Source organism: Belonocnema kinseyi, chromosome 6 (assembly GCF_010883055.1).
Source record: "Belonocnema kinseyi isolate 2016_QV_RU_SX_M_011 chromosome 6, B_treatae_v1, whole genome shotgun sequence".
In the NCBI taxonomy this organism is placed as follows: Eukaryota; Metazoa; Arthropoda; class Insecta; order Hymenoptera; family Cynipidae; genus Belonocnema; species Belonocnema kinseyi.
The window spans coordinates 4,498,769-4,516,920 of record NC_046662.1 but is presented as its reverse complement, the minus strand read 5'-3'; the positions used below and the strand labels follow the sequence as shown (position 1 = coordinate 4,516,920).

Here is an 18,152-nt window from a genome sequence, read left to right as displayed (position 1 = left end):
ATTCTTTTGAAGCCTTTTAAAATCCTTAAGGGCATGTGACACAGCTAACTACCTATATTACCGACCACAGTTTTTCAGTTCACTGAATGTTTTTTTGAACCTCAGAACTTTTTTTGTAAATAAAATATCGAGCTGAAACTTTGGGAAATGTATTAGAGTACGATAAAGTACGTTTAGGTACTGCATTTTGGTAGGAACTTCACTGAAAATTATTTTATCTTTTTTCTGAACCTCAACATTTTTTGAACGTTCGAACTTTTTTGAAACTTAAAATATCGGTCTCAAACTTTGAGAAATGCAAGAACCGACAGAAAACTACGTTAAAGTACAATGGTTAATAATAAAAGATGTAAAAAAATATATTTCAACAATCAATTCCAACGGCATCAGCCGGTAACGTTGTACACGAAAATACGAAACTAGACGAGGCTCTAGAGAGTTCGTATTTTCGTGTACAACGTTACCGGCTGATACCGATGGAATTGATAGTTGAAGAATTTTTTTTACATCTTTTATTATTAACCTTTGTACTTAAACGTAGTTTTCTTTCGGCTCTTGCATTTCTCAAAGTTTGAGACCGATATTTTATGTATAAAAAAAGTTCAAACATTCAAAAAATGTTAAGGTTCGGAAAAAAGATAAAATAATTTTCAGTGAAGTTCCTACCAAAATGCAGTACCTAAACGTACTTTATCGTACTCTAATACATTTCCCAAAGTTTCAGCTCGATATTTTATTTACAAAAAAAGTTCTGAGGTTCAAAAAAACATTCAGTGAACTGAAAAACTGTGGTCGGTAATATAGGTATTTAGCTGTGTCACATGCCCTTAAAATGCTTCGAAATTTTATTTTAAGATCTTGAAATATCTACATGTTGTTTCGAATTTTTTCAAACTTAGAAATATTATTAGAATTTATTCACAACTTATAAACATCTTTTAAAATTATTCGGATTTCAAATAATTTTTCAAAATAAAAAATCATTTTCAAATTTCCCTATCAATCTTAAAAAATGTTATTATTTTTTTAAGCCTGTTAAAATTCTTAAAAAACTTCTAAATTTTTTTTTCTCGAAATCTGCCAAAATCTAGATTCATTTTAAATTTTCTTCAAATCTTCTAAATATCTCTTCAACTTACTCGAATTTTTTCTAAGGACGAATTAAGTTTATAATTGCTGATTTTAAATGAGTCAGATATTTCTAAATATTAAGTCACTGTTTTTAATCTTAATTTGAAATTTTCAAATTGCATGGTTTAAAAATAAATTATTTTAGAATATTTAAAAATTAAAAATAGTTTATAAATTTTCAAAAGAGCGTTCATATTTGTTTAAGACTTTCTAATTGAAACAGTTTAATTTTCAACGATAAAATCTGGAAATTCTAAAATCCTGAACTAACGCCGAATCGTCTTTTACAATCAAATATTTACTTTTAAAATTTTAATGTACAATTCCATTAAAAAAAAAACATTAATTCATTTATATTCACAGTTTATCAACTAAAAATGTTTTCTCATAAAAAATCTTCAATTCTAAACGCTTCCAATTTTTAATTGTTTAAGTCTTAAAAACTACATTTTTAAATGCTTTCAATTCAAATGTACCCTTAAAAATAGAAAATGGAAAATTTTTGAAGTGAAAGATTTTCAAATTACGCATTCTAAACTGAATGCTATTATAATGAAAAAAGGTCTCAATTGAACGATTCTTAAAATTTGTAAAATTCACGGGTCATTTGCCGGTGAATAAAATTTTTTTTTTTTTCTCCAAATAAAAAAAAAAACTTGAAAAATGAACTTACTTCGTCACTAGCTAACGCCGCAGCGAAATTATCACAGTCAAGATGTAGGTAAATGTCGACGAGCTGACTAAGCAAGTTTCTTGGTTCCCAGCCGTACTTCTGTGGATTTTTCACCTTGAGATTTTTGCACTTGGGTCCGCACAACTGTTGCAAATTAAAGTTCAGCATGGCACTGAGTCTGGCGACAAGTTCGGGTCGCAGAAAGGGTTCCCGGATATCAACGGTCAGATAATGGAACATGGCGACAGTCTCCTTTGCCAGAGTCAGATAAGATCTGGCCTGGCGTTCATCAGCAGTCAATTGTCGTGAACGAGACTGCTGCTGTTCCTGTGAAAGGGCGGCCCAGCCACTCACGTCGGACATCAGCTCCTGGACCTCGTGGATTCTTTTCAGGGACTCGAGGCTCTCGTCGAGCAAAAAGGTCGTGTCATTCATTAACATGTTGATGAACTTGACGAATTGTTTTCCGTTGTTGCTCTCGTTGACGATCGCTGCTCGATGAACTGGACTGTCCCACATGGACTTCAGTATCAAGCTTATGTGATAGCGAATTGAGAATTTGTCGTAGAATTCCGAATTCGAACCGGTCGTTTCTACGTCGGTGTAGAACTTCATCAGGTAGGAGGCGAGGAGTGTCCTTGAGATCGGATGGGACATTATTTGATCATGAAGGGCTTCAGTTCTTCCCTGGATAGAAAATAATTTACAGATATAATCACTCTTATCAATCAATTTCATTTTCATTTTCAAACATTTTTTTCTTGTTAAATTAATCATATTGTTTAGACATTTATCTTTTTGGTTCGAAATTCAAGTTTTACAGTTAAATATTCATCATTTTAGTTGAAAATTCATTTATTTATCCTTTTTCGCTCTTTTTTAGGGTACCCTGAATTTTTTTATTATTACAGTTAACTTAAACTTTTGAAACTGAAGTTTAAAAGTTTTTTAAATTAAACAAATGTTGTATTTAAATGCTTGATAATTTACACGTATAAAATAGAAGCTACTAGCACTTTTCAAGTGAACAATTTTAAATTAAATTCAGTTAAACTGCGAAATTACAAATTTTTAACTTTTATAAATTATTGAATTCTAAGATACTGATTCAGCTCTAAAATATAAATCCACGATATCATTTTCAAAGCTTTAAAGAATCAATCCATGAATTTATAAAATTTTCAACATGATGTCCTTTTAAACAATTTTAAGCTAGAAACATAAAAAAATTGAACGATTACATTTTTTTATCAACAAAACACTTCTTAACTTACAAGTTAAATTATTTTTATTTTAAATAATTTCAAAGTCCTTGAAATGCTTCAAAATTTTGCAAAATTTACATTTGGTTTACATTTTTTCAAATTTTAATTAATTGTTAAATTTTTCAGAACTTCTAAGCATTGTTTAAAATGATTCGCATTTTTCCTGAAATTTAAGGGTAATCCAGCCAAATTCAAAAAATGTCCTTAAAATCTAACACATTCATTTTTTATAATTTTGTCAATCTTTCTAAATATTTTAAAATATTTTCATAAAATTAATATTTCAAAATAAACACTCATTTTGAATTTTCCAAGGAAATGCCTTTCTTTCTTCTAAAACCTTTCAAGATTTTTAGCAACCTTCTACATTATTTGTTTGGAAATCTGTCAAAATATATGTTTTTTTTTTAATTTGGCCGTGGATTATTTGCACCAAAAAATTGGTACGAATAGCCGTATTTTGTTAATACACAAAGATGCTTCGTTAAAATTATAAGAACTCATTTAAAAAAATGTATTAATTTTGAATTTTTTCCAAACTTCTAAATATCTCTTCAACTTCCTCAAATTTTTTCAAAGAATACTAGGCGTCCAATTGTTATTTATAGATAAAAATTCAATAATTTGACACACAAATTAGATTTTTGTGAGTAGAAAAATTAAAATTGTAACATTCAAAGTTTAGTTTTTTTAGTTTTGAACAATTAATCTGAAATAATATTTTAAATGCAATAAAAACCTTTATTTATGAAAATATTATTTTGAAGTTATTTTAAAATTGAAAATAGTTAATAGTTTCAATCGGGCATTTATATTTCTTTAACTGAGACTTTTCAATTGAAACAATTTAATTTTTAACATTAAAATCTGCAAATTATAAAATTGTGAACTGATTCCGAATCGTCTTGTAAAATCAATTATTATTCAATTATTATATCTAAAAGTACAATTAAATTTGAAAAATCATTAATTAATTTATATTCACAATTGATAAACAAAAAATGTTTCTTTCGATCAAAAATCTTAGATTTTAAACGCTTTTTATTTTTAATTGTTTAAGTCTTTTAAATTGCATTTTTAAATTAATTAAATTAAAATTCTCGCTTAAAATTTTTTAATCTAAATCGGAATAATGGATATCATATTTAAAAAGGTAACAATTTTTACTAATCATTTGAAAAAAAAAACAGTTAAAATCAAAGTTGGAAAGATTTTTTTCTTCAAATTTGTAAAATTCCAGGTAAAAAATAAATTCACTGTCAGTTCCCGGTTTTTCCCGGTCTCATTCATAATTTTTTACACAATTAACTCCGAATATGTATACAGTTTCGCGATTTTATTATCAATAATGTTTTTTTTTTAGATTCTAGGGATTCAATTAATATATTTAATTTAGAAAGATTTGAGAAATTATATCACAAGATATTCTAATCAGGTTGTTTACTCAAATCCTGGAAAAAAATTCGCTAACAATTTCGCGAGTTTATTATAAATAATGTTTTTTTTTCTGTTTCTAGGGATTCAATAATATGCTTAATTTAGTGAAGCTTTGGAAAATTATATTACAAGATATTCTTAAATATATTACCATCATTGACTAAAATATTGCATTTTTATCATGATAAATGAATTTCTAACCAACTAGTTGAATTTTGAACTAAAAAAAGATTAATTTTGGAATAAATAGTTAAATTTTCAGTTGAAGGAATTAATTTTCCATCAAACAAACACAAATTTAACTAGTAATCAACTTTCATGTAGAATGACGAATCTTCAACTGGAATAGACGAAATTTTAACAAACAAAAAAAGAATTTTCAACAAAAGGGTTTGAATGTCAAACAAGTGGTTTTCTTTTCAGCCAAAAAAATGAATCTTCAAACCCGAAGATTAATTTTCTATCAAAAAAGAGGATTTTTCAACAATATACATTAATTTTCAACGGAATACTTCAATTTTCAAGTAAAAAAAACAAATTTTCAAACATATAGTTAAATTTTAAGTCAGAAAGATAAATTATTAACTAAAACAATGATTCTTTAACTGGAATAGTTGAGTTTTCAAACAAAAAGAGAATTTGCACAAGAAAAAAAATTTTTAACCAAGAAAGTTAAATTCTATATAAAAAAAGACAAATTTTCAACAAAATTCATCAATTATTAACTAAAAATGATAAATTGTCAACCAAAATGTAATACACGCTTAAATTTTCAGTTAAAAAGAACAATATTTAATGAAAAAAATAATAGAAAAATAGTTAAATTTTCAAAAAAATTGCTGAATTTTAAACTAAAATTATGAACCTTCAACTGAAATGTTAAATTTTTAACAAACAAGAAGAATTTTCAACCAAGAACATTAATTTCTACCAAAAAGACAAATTTCAGACTAAAAAAATTTAATTAAAAAAGTGAATAGTTATAATTTCAGTTAAAAATTAATTTTTCACAAAAAAAAAAACAACAAATTTTCAACAAAATGTTTGATCTTATTTTCTAACCAGTGATGAGTTTTCAATTTAAACAATGAATCTTGAACTAAGAAAAGAATTATTTTTACCAAAAGAATTTTTTAACTTTCAACTAAGTAATTAAATTCTCATTCACAGAAAAATAAATTATGAAGGAAAGATACAGTAGTTGATATTTCAATCAAAACATATTTTAATTTTCAATCAAAAATTCAATTAAGTTGAATAAAACCAAAACTACAAATTTTCAACATGAGTGGAAATTTCAACTAAGGAAGATTTTTCAATCAAGAGAGATAAAAAATTGCAAACAAACTGTTGAATTCTCAAGAAAAAAGGTAGATTTTAACCCTCAAAGGGCATACTGGGTGTAAAAGACCCAGCGACTTATTTGCGCTTCAACAAAACGTACCAAATCCAAGAAAATGGAACAGGTAACGCCAGATTAACAAATGGCATGGAAACCTATTTTTCTATGTTATTTTCACATAATTTTGATTTTTATAATTTTTATACGCATTTTAAGATCAATAAAATCGTTTATTCACGCAATGTACAATGTTTCATTTTTCATTAAATTGAATCCTTTATTTTTTAGAATAAATACCTTCGTTGGAATAAATACTAAAAGACTAATATTATTTTTGAAGCAACGTATCTCGGAACTATTCAAGTAAAATTATAAGTAACAATATCAAAAACTTAAAAAGTTATGAATTTTAGAGTGAAAGAAGTCATTCTTTAATTTTTTTTCCAAAAAAGATTTTTTAAAACTACTTTAAATTTCAAAAACTGTTATAAAACCTTTTTCTCCTCAAACTAGATAGATAAAACATCATTAATTGATTTTCTTGTAAAAAATTATCCAATACCGTCGGCACAGTACACCTTTGTATACCCTTGGGTATCTAACACCCAGTATGCTCTTTATGTGATTAAGGGAAGTGTACCCTTTAAGGGCTAACCAAGAATATTAACTTTCTGTCCGAAAGAAGGAATGTTCAATAAAATACATGAATTTTGAAGCAAATACTTCAATTTCTAACTAAAAACGATACACTTTCAACCAGTACTAGAATAGTTAAATTTTTAGTAAAAAATATTAATATAAAAATAAATAAAAAATACAAATTTTCAACAAAATAGTTAAATAAAGTCATATAAAGCTACTTTTACAAATTAAGAATCGTTGTTATTTTCAAATAAATAATAAACAATCTCCAAAATTTGAGCAAAACCGGTTAACATTGATATAAAATGGGAAAAAGTCCGATTTTGGTCAATCTGATATTTAAACGCGATAATATATTACAAATTTTAGTATATTGTTCAGAATTCATTAGAGAATAAGAATCGATCATAAATTTTGAGGATTAATAATTGTAAGCCATTCTTATTGATCCCCAAAGAAGACCACATAAGTGAAAAAATTTAAATTTTACGTAATATTGCGGTTTATTGACGCTTTTTAAAAGCTCAAAAAAAAAAATCATCAATCGGTAGTTTAAGAATACACAGTGATTTGTTAAATAATATTCAATTGTTTAAATAATTTTAATTTGTTTAAATATCTGTTTTTTCATTAAACTCGCGAAAGGAACGTATTTTGTAGACTGAATGAGTTATTTAATCAATGATAACAATAAAATAATTTGTTTTAATGATTTTTAAATTAATTAAATACTTATTTGTTCAAGTATATATTTTAGCCAAAAAAAAAAGCAGGAGGAACATTTTAACTCATTGAATTGTCGACAAAGTTGAATATTTTAAAGTACTAATTTGTTTATTATGGATACTCGAAGACGTTTACACAAATTTAAATTAAAAAAATTTTTTTGTTTACACATTTTATTTTTGCTTTTTTTCTAGAGATTGAAATATTTTTATGTTCTAGTAGAGAGGACAAAATTATTTAAGGGCCGGTAGAAATTGAGCGTTAATGTACTTAAAAATACTCAAATTTGTCGAAAATTTAGAAAAATAAAATGTTTCTCCTGCTTTTTTTAGGTAAAATATATAACTGAACAAATACGCAATGTATAAATAATTCAAAAATCATTCAAACTAATTATTGTATTGTTATCATTGATTAAATAACTCATAAAGTCTAGAAAATGCGTTCATTTCGCGAGTTAACTGAAAAAAAAACAAATATTTAAACAAATCAAAATTGTTTAAACAATTAAATGTTAGTTAAAAATGACTGGATATTCTTAAATTATTCATTAATAATTATTTACTTTTAAAACAAACTTTTAAAAAACGTCCATATACCGCAATAGTAAATAACGGTTCTTCATAGGACTTTATTTAACTATTTTGTTGAAAATTTGTATTTTTTGTTTGTTTTTATATTAATGTTTTTTACTAAAAATTTAACTGTTCTAGGTCTGGTTGCAAATATATCGTTTTTAGTTGAAAATTGAAGTATTTAGTTCAAAATTCACGTCTTTTGTTGAAAATTCGTTCTTTCGCATAGAAAGTTAATATTCCTGGTTAAAAATGAATTTTTTGCTTGAAAAATCAACAGTTTGCCAATCGAAAATTGAAAACTCATCACTCTAATTAGAAAATGAGCTACTTTGTCAAAAAATCGTTTTTTTTTTTGGCTGAAATTTAATTTTTTTTCGAAAATGTAATTATTCCAGTTGAAACTTTATTATTTTTTTAATTGTTAAAAATTAATTTCAAATTAAAATTATTCAATTTTTTAATTAAGCTTTTTTTAGTCGAAAATTCGTCTTCTTGATAGAAATTAATCTTCTTGGTTGAAACTTCTTTTTGTTTGTTAAAAATTGAACATTCAAGTTAAAGGTTCACAATTTTAGTTAAGAATTCATCACTTTGTTTGAAAATGTAACCATTTTTTTAAAGATTATTTTTTTTCGTTGAATATTGTACTTTTTAAATGAAAATTTAACTGTGTATCGCATTTTTTATTGACAATTTATCATTTTTAGTTGAAAATTGATGCATTTTGATGAAAAGTTTTTTTTTTTAAATAGATATTAATCTTCTTGGTTCAAAATTATTTTTTTATTTTTTCAAAATTTAATATTCCAGTTGAAGGTTCATAATTTTTGTTGCAAATTCATCACTTTGTTTGAAAATGTAACCATTTTTTTAAAGATTATTTTTTTTTCGTTGAATATTGTACTTTTTAAATGAAAATTTAACTGTGTATCGCATTTTTTATTGACAATTTATCATTTTTAGTTGAAAATTGATGCATTTTGATGAAAAGTTTTCTTTTTTAAATAGATATTAATCTTCTTGGTTCAAAATTATTTTTTTATTTGTTCAAAATTTAATATTCCAGTTGAAGGTTCATAATTTTTGTTGCAAATTTATCAATTTGTTTGCAAATGTAACTATTTTTCTGAAGATTATTTTTTTTCGTTGAATATTGTACTTTTTAAATGAAAATTTAACTGTGTATTACATTTTTTATTGACAATTTATCATTTTTAGTTGAAAATTGATGCATTTTGATGAAAAGTTTTCTTTTTTAAATAGATATTAATCTTCTTGGTTAAAAATTATTTTTTTATTTGTTCAAAATTTAATATTCCAGTTGAAGGTTCATAATTTTTGTTGCAAATTTATCAATTTGTTTGCAAATGTAACTATTTTTCTGAAGATTATTTTTTTTCGTTGAATATTGTACTTTTTAAATGAAAATTTAACTGTGTATTACATTTTTTATTGACAATTTATCATTTTTAGTTGAAAATTGATGCATTTTGATGAAAAGTTTTCTTTTTTATATAGAAATTAATTTTCTTGGTTTAAAATTATTTTTCTTTTGTTGTGAAAATTGTTTTTCTGATTTGAAAATTGAAGTAAATCGTTAAAAATTAATGTATTTTGTTGAAAAATCGTCTTTTTTGGTAGAAAATTAATCTTCTGGTTTGAAGATAAATTTTTTTCCAGCTAAAAATAAAACCACTTGGTTCAAATGTAACCCCTTTTGCTGAAAATTCTTTTTTTGTTTCTTAAAATTTCGTCTATTCCAGTTGAAGATTCATCATTCTGGATAAAAATTTATCACTGGTTGCATTTTTTTTTGTTTAATGGAAAATTTATTGCTTCAACTGAAAATTTAACTGTTCCATGTTTAGTTGTAAACTGATCGTTCGTAGATGAAAATTTAACTATTTATTCGAAAATTAATATTTTTTATTTAAATATTCAACTATTTGAAATTAATTGTCTTGTTTTAAAATTAATTTTTTTTTATGAAAATTCTGGTCTTGGTTGAAAACTTAACTATTTCAGTTAGGCATTGATTGTTTTAGTTAAGAATTTACCTTTCTGGCTTGAAATTCAACTATTCGTTTTATAGGAGTTTTAATTAATAAAGTTCCTTTAGTAATTATATACTTTAATTTTTCTAACTTATCTTTATGTGAAATTCCTTTTTTATCAGGATTTTATTCAAAAATTTTATTATATGAAATAAGATTAAATTTAAATGTAAACAAATGTATTTATTATTTTATATAGTTTTGTATTATATTAACAACAATATACATTTTTCGATTAATATATTATTTAATTTCAAATTATAATATATATTATTCATTAAGAATAAAATTTTGTTTTTCTTACTTGAAAATTTAAGTATTCCGTTGAAAATTAGTGGATTTTGTTGAAAAGTCGTCTTTTATGGTAGAAAATTAATCCTCTGACTTAAAGATTCATTTTTTTTGCTGAAAATAAACCCTCTTGTTGAAAATTCTTTTTTTTATGTTTAAATATCGTCTATTCCAGTTGAAGATTTATTATTCTGGATAAAAATGTATCACTGGTTAAATTTTTTTTTTGTTTATTAGAAAATTAATTGCTTCAACTGAAAATTTAACTGTTCCATGTTTGGTTCAAAACTGATCTTTCGTAGATGAAAATTTAACTATTCAAAAATTAATCTTCTTTAAGTGAATATTCAACTATTTGAAATTAATTTTCTGTGTACAAAATTAATTTTTTCTTGTGAAAATGTTTTTGTCGGTTGAAAACTCAATTACTCTAATTAAAGAATGATTGCTTTAGTCAAGAATTTATCTTTCTGGCTTAAAATTTAACTATATGTTTGGAAATTTGTTTTCTTACTTGAAGATTTAAGTATTTCGTTGAAAATTAGTGGATTTTGTTGAAAAATCGTTTTTTTTTTGTAGAAAATTAATCTTCTGGCTTGAAGATTTTTTTTTTTTTGCTGAATATAAAACCACTTGTTTGACATTTAAGCCCTTTTGCTGAAATTTTTTTTGTTTGTCAAAATTGTGTCTATTCCAGTTGAAGATTCATCATTCTGGATAAAAATGTATCCCTCGTGAAATTTTTTGTTTGACAAGGGCTACCCTACTGAACACCCTGTATTAAAAAGTGTTTTAAAATCTAAAATTACATACCTGAACACTTGGATTAATTACGAAAAGCACTTCGATGACCTTGGCGATGAGGTACGGATTTCTAATACAGTGTGGCGTGCAAACGACAACCAGAAGCCAAGTTATCAGTGAATTGTCCATATTGTTGACCACAACACCAGGACTGAACTGCAGTGTGAAAAGCAAAAATTCCGCAATATCCTCAACATACCACTCTGGAAGAGCCGTGAAAACATTGGGAATCTCCTGCGGAAGCGGAAGTTCCGGAATCGAGGTGTTGGGTTCAGTTTGCGTCAAGAGTCCAAGAAGAATCGAGGCGACGGACGCGTAGAAATGAAGTGATCGCCTGAGCAAGACAGGATCCACCAATCCAGCGTCAGCGCAAGATTTCGACTTGCCAAGTCGTTTCAGCTGCTGCTTCCAGCGCTTAATCAACTCCTTGTTTCGTCCAGAAAAAGGCGCATCCTTCCATTGCGACTCAGTCGCTTGCAGCTCATCCAACATCTTCTGCAAATCCCTGAGAGCTCTCAACTTCCGCTGATACTTCTGCAGAGCCGGCAGAAGCGCCACATGATGACAATGTAGAGTCAAGAACCAGCACTGGGTCGGAAATTTCGCCTCGCTCCACTTGTGCGTATTTTCCAGCTCTTTCAGCCAGTCCGCGACCTCCTGCGAACTCAACTTCAGTCTTGTCTCATTGCTAACTTCCACAAAACTATTTGGATGGAAGGGATAGAGGGAATCAATCGTGTCCAGTTTAATCTTCACTGAGAGCATCTGCAAAACGGAGAGTAAGTTCAGCATGAATCCGTCCCCGGCGAGAGCGAATTCCTCCGCCTGGATCTGCGTTCGCTTCTCGTTGTGTCTCAATAAAGCAGCAAGATAAGCCAGCGTAGCTTCGCGACAATTGCTATTTGCGAGAACTGCGTGCAACATTTTGTGAAGTGAAGTCCGTATGCTCTCGAGTTCTTGCTGCAGAGTTAGGTTCATCGATTTGTCCGTAGAGGGATTCCCGCTGAAAAACTTCTCAGCAACTTTCGGCTGATCCTCGGCAAAGACGGAGACGGAGAGAAACGGCCCGAGGAAGGAGGTTCGCGCCAATTCGCGTCCGACCGCACTCGTCATCACATCGGGCAGGAACTGAATTTGATGAGTCAGGAGTCGACAGATCGGTCGGATCGTTCCACTCGTTCCCACACGAATGTCAATCAATTCCTCGAGGGCTTCGATTGGTCGCCGATGGGTGTTCCCAACCATACTGGCCTGCTGCATCGACAAGTAGAGACCCTGGAGAAGTGGCGTGAAGATTTTATTGAACGTTTGACTATTCGTGTGTGTCCGGGCGACGAGTTCGTGCAGGAAGCCCCGAGGGAGTTTTTGCGAGAGGAGCGCGTAAAGAAGGGGCGACGTGTTCATCGGGGACGAGCTGTTTGGAGAGAGGCCGATCAAGCCCTGGAGAACGAGACTGGTGTGTTGAATGCATTGGGCTCGCAAGATTGCGAGGACTTCCGAAAGAGGAGGAATGCTCGATCTCTTTGGGTGATTTCTCTCCTCGATAGCGACTCGTGTGTAGCTGTCCATCAAGTAGGTGAGACTCTTCGGTTGAGATTTGTTACTGGAGATCGCGGGAAGTGGACAGGTGGGTAGAGTCATGATAGGACTTAGTAGAGGACTCGTTTGACTGTTTGGACTTTCCTCGAGGTCTAGGGAAACGTCCATTGTGATCTCTTTTAAAGGGTCCTCGCCTTGTGAAAACATGTGAAGGACTTCCACCACTGCCTCGTTTATAATGTCCGATGCGTCCATTTGTTTCCGGGCTTGGACGCTTTTTGCAGTCTCGGGCAGAAATATAAATCCTTCGGTTGATTCTTTCCAGGACACGCAGAGCACACGGGATATTATGGCGTGAATTTGATCCACTGTTACTTCGATACTGGAACTTGTGGTCTGAAAATAGAAAATTTCGGTTGGAGATTAAATGCATCGCGGTTAGTCTCGATTAAGTTAAATCCACAAGTACTTGCACATCCAGTTTTTGATTTTTAAGTGTTCATTGTAACAAAATAAAAAAATAAATCCTATTGTCGTCAAAAAAGGTGAATAGGTGACATTTTTTCTAAAATAGGTGGCAAATAGGTGATAAGATGTTAAATAAGAGAAACAAACACGTTGTAATTGGTTGTAAACCGGGAAATGACCGGACATTTTTTTCTTCGATTAAAACGGCCACCCTGAAAAATGGAGTATTTACATTTCCACTGAGAACTAATTTTCAATAAAAAAAAAACTATTTTGTTTACAGGTACATTCAATTTTTTACCTCTTAGTTAAATCCCTTACCAAATGGTTACATTTTCAAGCAAAAAAGATAAATTAAGTAGATGAATTTCTATCAAGAGAAATTAATTTTCAATTAAAAAAACAGCAATAACAACGAGTTTTCTACAAAAAAAAAGTTGAATTTTGTTACCAAATTGTTGAAATTTACAACAAATTTTTTAATTTTCAATAAAAGAATCTAATCCTCAACCAAAATAGATAAATCTTCAATTAAAAAGTTACATTTTTAACCAAAAACTAAAAGCAGATGAAGTTTCTACCAAAAAAATTAATTTTCTACCAAGAAAAATTTTTCACTTAGGAATGAAAAATAATTTTAACCAAATTGTTCAATTTTCAACAAAATTATTAATGTTTATCAAAAAATGTTACAGTTGATATTTTCACAACAAAATTTTAATTAAATACAAAAAACAGTTTGTTGAATTTTCAAGCCAAAAAGCCTAATTCTCTATAAAACAATTTAATTTTGAAAACCAGAACATAAAATAACAACAAGTTTATTTACAATTAATCAGTTGACTTTTTTAACAAAATATTTGACTTTGCAGTTAAAAAATATTTTTTTAACAAAAAAAATTGTTAATTTTATTTTTTAACCAAAAAACGAACTTACAACTAAAATTATAAATCTTCAACGAAAAAAATGAAATTTGGAAAAATTCGTTCAACTTTCAACCAAGTAGTGAAATTTTTAATAAATCATTTTTTTGGTTAAAAATTCTACGTTTGAGATATAATTATTATGTTGAAAATTAAAGTGTTTTGTTAAAAAGTAATCGTTTTTGGTCGAATATTTATATTCTTTGGTTGAAAATTAATTTTTTTTTTATTTAAAAAGTCTATTATTGTATTTTTGTTTAAGAATTAATCTCTTTTACTTAAAAAACATACATTTTATGAAAATTCAACGATTTTTTTTGAAAAAGTTATCGTTTTTGGTAAAAAATTTATACTTTTGTAGAAAATTAATATTTTTTGTTTGAAAATTTATTTTTTGGTGGAAAAATCTTTTTTTTATTTGTTCAAATTCACCTTTTATTTTTGAGGGTTAATAATTTTTATTGAAGCCTAATATTATATTTTGGCGTTTAGTTCAAAACTCCACAAATTCGTTGAAAGTTTAATTATTTTATTGAAAATTCCACTAGTTTCTTAAACAGTCACCTTTTTTTTTGTTTAAAATTAATCTTTTGGTTCCAAAAATCTATTATTTGGTTCAAAATTTATCTTTTTTGAGTGAAAGTTAGTTCTTTGGCCAAGAACAAAACAAAAAATTGATCATATTTCTGTTTCAGAATTAATCTGAATTCAACTATTTTGTTAAAAAAATATATTTTTTGTCGAAAATTCATCCTTTTTGGATTGGAATTTCTCTTTTATTTGAAAAATCGTCTTTTTGGTTGGCAAATTCAACTATTTGGTAACAAAAATCACCTTTTGGTAAAAATTCATCTCTTGGTTAGAAATTCTACTATTTGGTTGAAAACTCAACTATTTTCTTAAAAAGTAATCTTTTTTTTATCAAAATTCCAACTGATTTGTGGAACACTTATATTCTTTTATAGGAAATCAATTATTTTGGTGTAAAAATCCTCATTTATTAGACAAATAGACAAATAGGCTTCATCCTAGGCATCAGGGTGGAAAAGAAAAAAGTTGAATTTTAAATTTCGAAAATTGAAGCTTAAAATTTTTTTCATTCAACAATTTTGTATTCAAACGCTCAATAATTTTCACGTATAATATGTAACCTGCTAACACTTTTCAACTGCACAATTTTAAATTAAACGCAGTTAAACTCCCAAATTACAAAATTTGAACTTTTATCAATTTTAGATTTCAAAGATTCTGTTCCAAAAATATAAATCCATGTTATAATTTTTAATAATCTAAAATCATATATCCAAAATTATACTATTTTAAGCAATTTAAAATTATAATTCAAGCTCAGAATTGGTTAAAAATTAAAAATTCCCTATTGAAATCTGGAATTTTAATTCTTTTCGAAAAATTCCCTGTTTAAATCCAGAAGTACTTTTTGGAAAAATTCCCTGTTCCAATTCATAATTTCAATTTTTCTCGAAAATATCCCATTACAACTTAGAGTTTGGATAAATACCAGGTTCAATTCAAAATTGGTTAAAATTTAAAAATTCTCTGCTTTAACTCAGAATTATAATTCTTTGGAAAAATATTCTGTTCCAATTCAGAATTTTGTTCATTTTCGAAAATTTTCAGTGCTACCTCGGAATTTGTTAAATTTGGAAATTCCCGGTTATTATTCACAATAAATTCTTGTTCCAACAATAAATTTGTAAAAGATTTAAAATAAAGTTAAATTATTTTAATGTTAAATAGTTTAAAAATCCTTAAAATGTTTCGAAATTTTATTCCAAGATCTCGAAACATCTACATGTTGTTTCGAATGTTTTCAAATTCGAAAATACTATTAAAAGTTTTTCACAAATTCTAAATATCTTTTAAAATTATTAGAATTTCAAATAATTAAAAAAAAATCATTTTCAATTTTCCTAGCAATCTTAAACAATTTTATTAAAAAGCTTCTAAATTTCATGTTCGAAATTTGCCAAAATCTATATTTCGTTTCAAATTAGGTCGTGGAATATTTGGCCCAAAATTTTGGTAATAATAGCCGGACTTTATCGATACACGTAGACACTTCGTTTAGATTATTTGAAATAACTTCAAATTTTTAATTAAATTTGAATTTTTTTAAAACTTCTAAATATTTCTTCAACTTACTCGATTTTTTCTAAAAATAATAGGTGTTCAATTATTATTTATACATGAACATTTAAAAAGTTGACTCAGAAGTTAAATTTTTTTAAATAGAACAATTAAATCTGTAATTTTCAAAGTTTAGTTTTTTTGTTCCACTTTGAGTATTTTATTTATAATTACTGACTTTAAATGTACAGTCAGATATTTCTAAATATTAAGTAATTGTTCTTTTTTTTTCATTGAAAAATTTTAAAGTACGTGGTTTAGGAATGGAATATTTTAGACTGAAATTTAATAAAACCCTTTAATTATAAATATATTATTTAAAAGTTATTTTCAAATTAAAATAGTTTATAAAGTTTCTATATGGCGTTTACATTTGCTTAAGACTTTCCAATGGAAACTGTGAAATTTTTAAGGATAAAATCTGGAAGTTCTAAAATTGTGAACTGGTGCCGAATCGTTTTTTACAATCAATTATTATTTATTTAAAAAATTTTAAAGTGCAATTCCAAATTTAAAATAATTAATTACTTTCTATTCACAGTTGATCAACTAAAAATTTTTGTTATAAAAAATCTTCGATTTTAAACGCTTCTAATTTTTAATTGCTCAAGTCTTTAAAACTGCATTTTAAAATTCTTTTAATTTAAGTACGCACTCTAAGCTGAATGATATCATAATTTAAAAAAGATAACAATTTAACTAATTATTTAAAAAACGGTTGAAATCTAAGTTGTACGAATTTTTTTCTAAAAATTTGTAAAACTCCCGGTCAAAAAATAAATTCGCGGTCCAGCGGCATTTTTCCAAAAGAATAGAAAAAATCATCTAAAATAGCATTTAGTTTAACACACTATAACATTTTATTTTTAAAACCTTTTGTTTTTAGTTCAATGACTATGTAGAGACCACGTTCCATGTTTATTAAGATTTCAGAGCATCAAAGTAAAAAAAAATATTGATTTTGACCTCAAAATTGAAGAAATACCATTTTTATAGATTGAAAATCTATTTTTTCTCGGAAACAAAGCTAAATGGGAATAGCTATTCATAGTTTTAAATTATTCGTCTTCCCAAAAATTATAAAAATCTACCCTTAACAGACGTAGATCTTGTGTATTTAAAAAAATTTAATTTGGAAAATATATTTAAAGCGACTAAAATAGCATTTAGTTTGACGAACTTCAAAAATTTATTTTTTAAACTTTTTTTTTAGTTGAGTATCTGTATTCAAATTCGGCCCCCTTTTTTGAAATCTGTCAAATAATACCCTCACCAGATATTTATCTTGTCTATTTGAACGAATTAGAAATATATTTTTTTTATTTGTTCACATAAATTTAAAATATATTTTTTCAATATTTTTTAAATTTTAACTTTGTATTATTTTAAATTAAAATATATATTTGTTAATATCAACAAGTTTATTTTTGTTGAGAATTCATCTTTTTTGTTAAAAATTTCAATTATTGGGTTGAAAATTCGTATTTTTTTGAAAAAATTTAATTGATTTTCAATGAAATTAAAATCTGTTATGGTTAAAATATGAAGTTATTTTTCCTTAAAATTAATCCTTTTTGGTTAAAAATTCAACTACTTGGTTCAAAGTGGAATTACTTTGCGATCAATGTTTTTTTGTTGTTGAAAATTGAACTATTATGTTAAAAATGAATTTTTTCGGTTTAAAATTTATTTTTTGAACGAAAAATTGATTAGTATTCTATTTTTGTTTAAAAATTAATCTTTTTTAGTTAAATATTCAACGATTTGGTTTAATTTGACTATTTTATTGTTATTGTTGATTTGAATTTTTTGTTGTTAAAAATTAATTTCTTTTTAAATTAAACTGCATTCTAAAAATTTTTTTTTTAATAATTACTTGAACTAAAAATTAAACTGTTCCATTTTATGTTGAAAATTCATGTATTTTCTTGAAAAGTCGTATTTTTGGCTGAATTCAAATATTTGTTATTTTAAATTACAATATTTCTGGATTGAAATATCAACTATTTTTGCCTTAATAATTAATTCTTTTTGTTTAAAAATTTAACTATTTGGTTAAAATCGAAACTACTTTGTTAAAAATTCGTTTTTTCTGTGGAAATTTAATTCTGTTTTTGAAAATTTGTTATT

The 18,152-nt window shown here is 26.6% G+C and overlaps 1 protein-coding gene across 1 annotated transcript in view; it reads right to left on the bottom strand.

Moving 5' to 3' along the window:
* Positions 1–18,152, bottom strand: part of LOC117174271 (ubiquitin conjugation factor E4 B) — a 35,823-nt gene that overhangs the window by 10,683 nt on the left and 6,988 nt on the right. Inside the window, exons 3-4 of the mRNA XM_033363190.1 lie at positions 10,953–12,878; positions 1,805–2,491 (exon numbers count right to left, since the gene is read on the bottom strand). Coding sequence (XP_033219081.1) covers positions 1,805–2,491; positions 10,953–12,878 — 2,613 coding nt within the window. The remainder of the gene's footprint in view (positions 1–1,804; positions 2,492–10,952; positions 12,879–18,152) is intronic.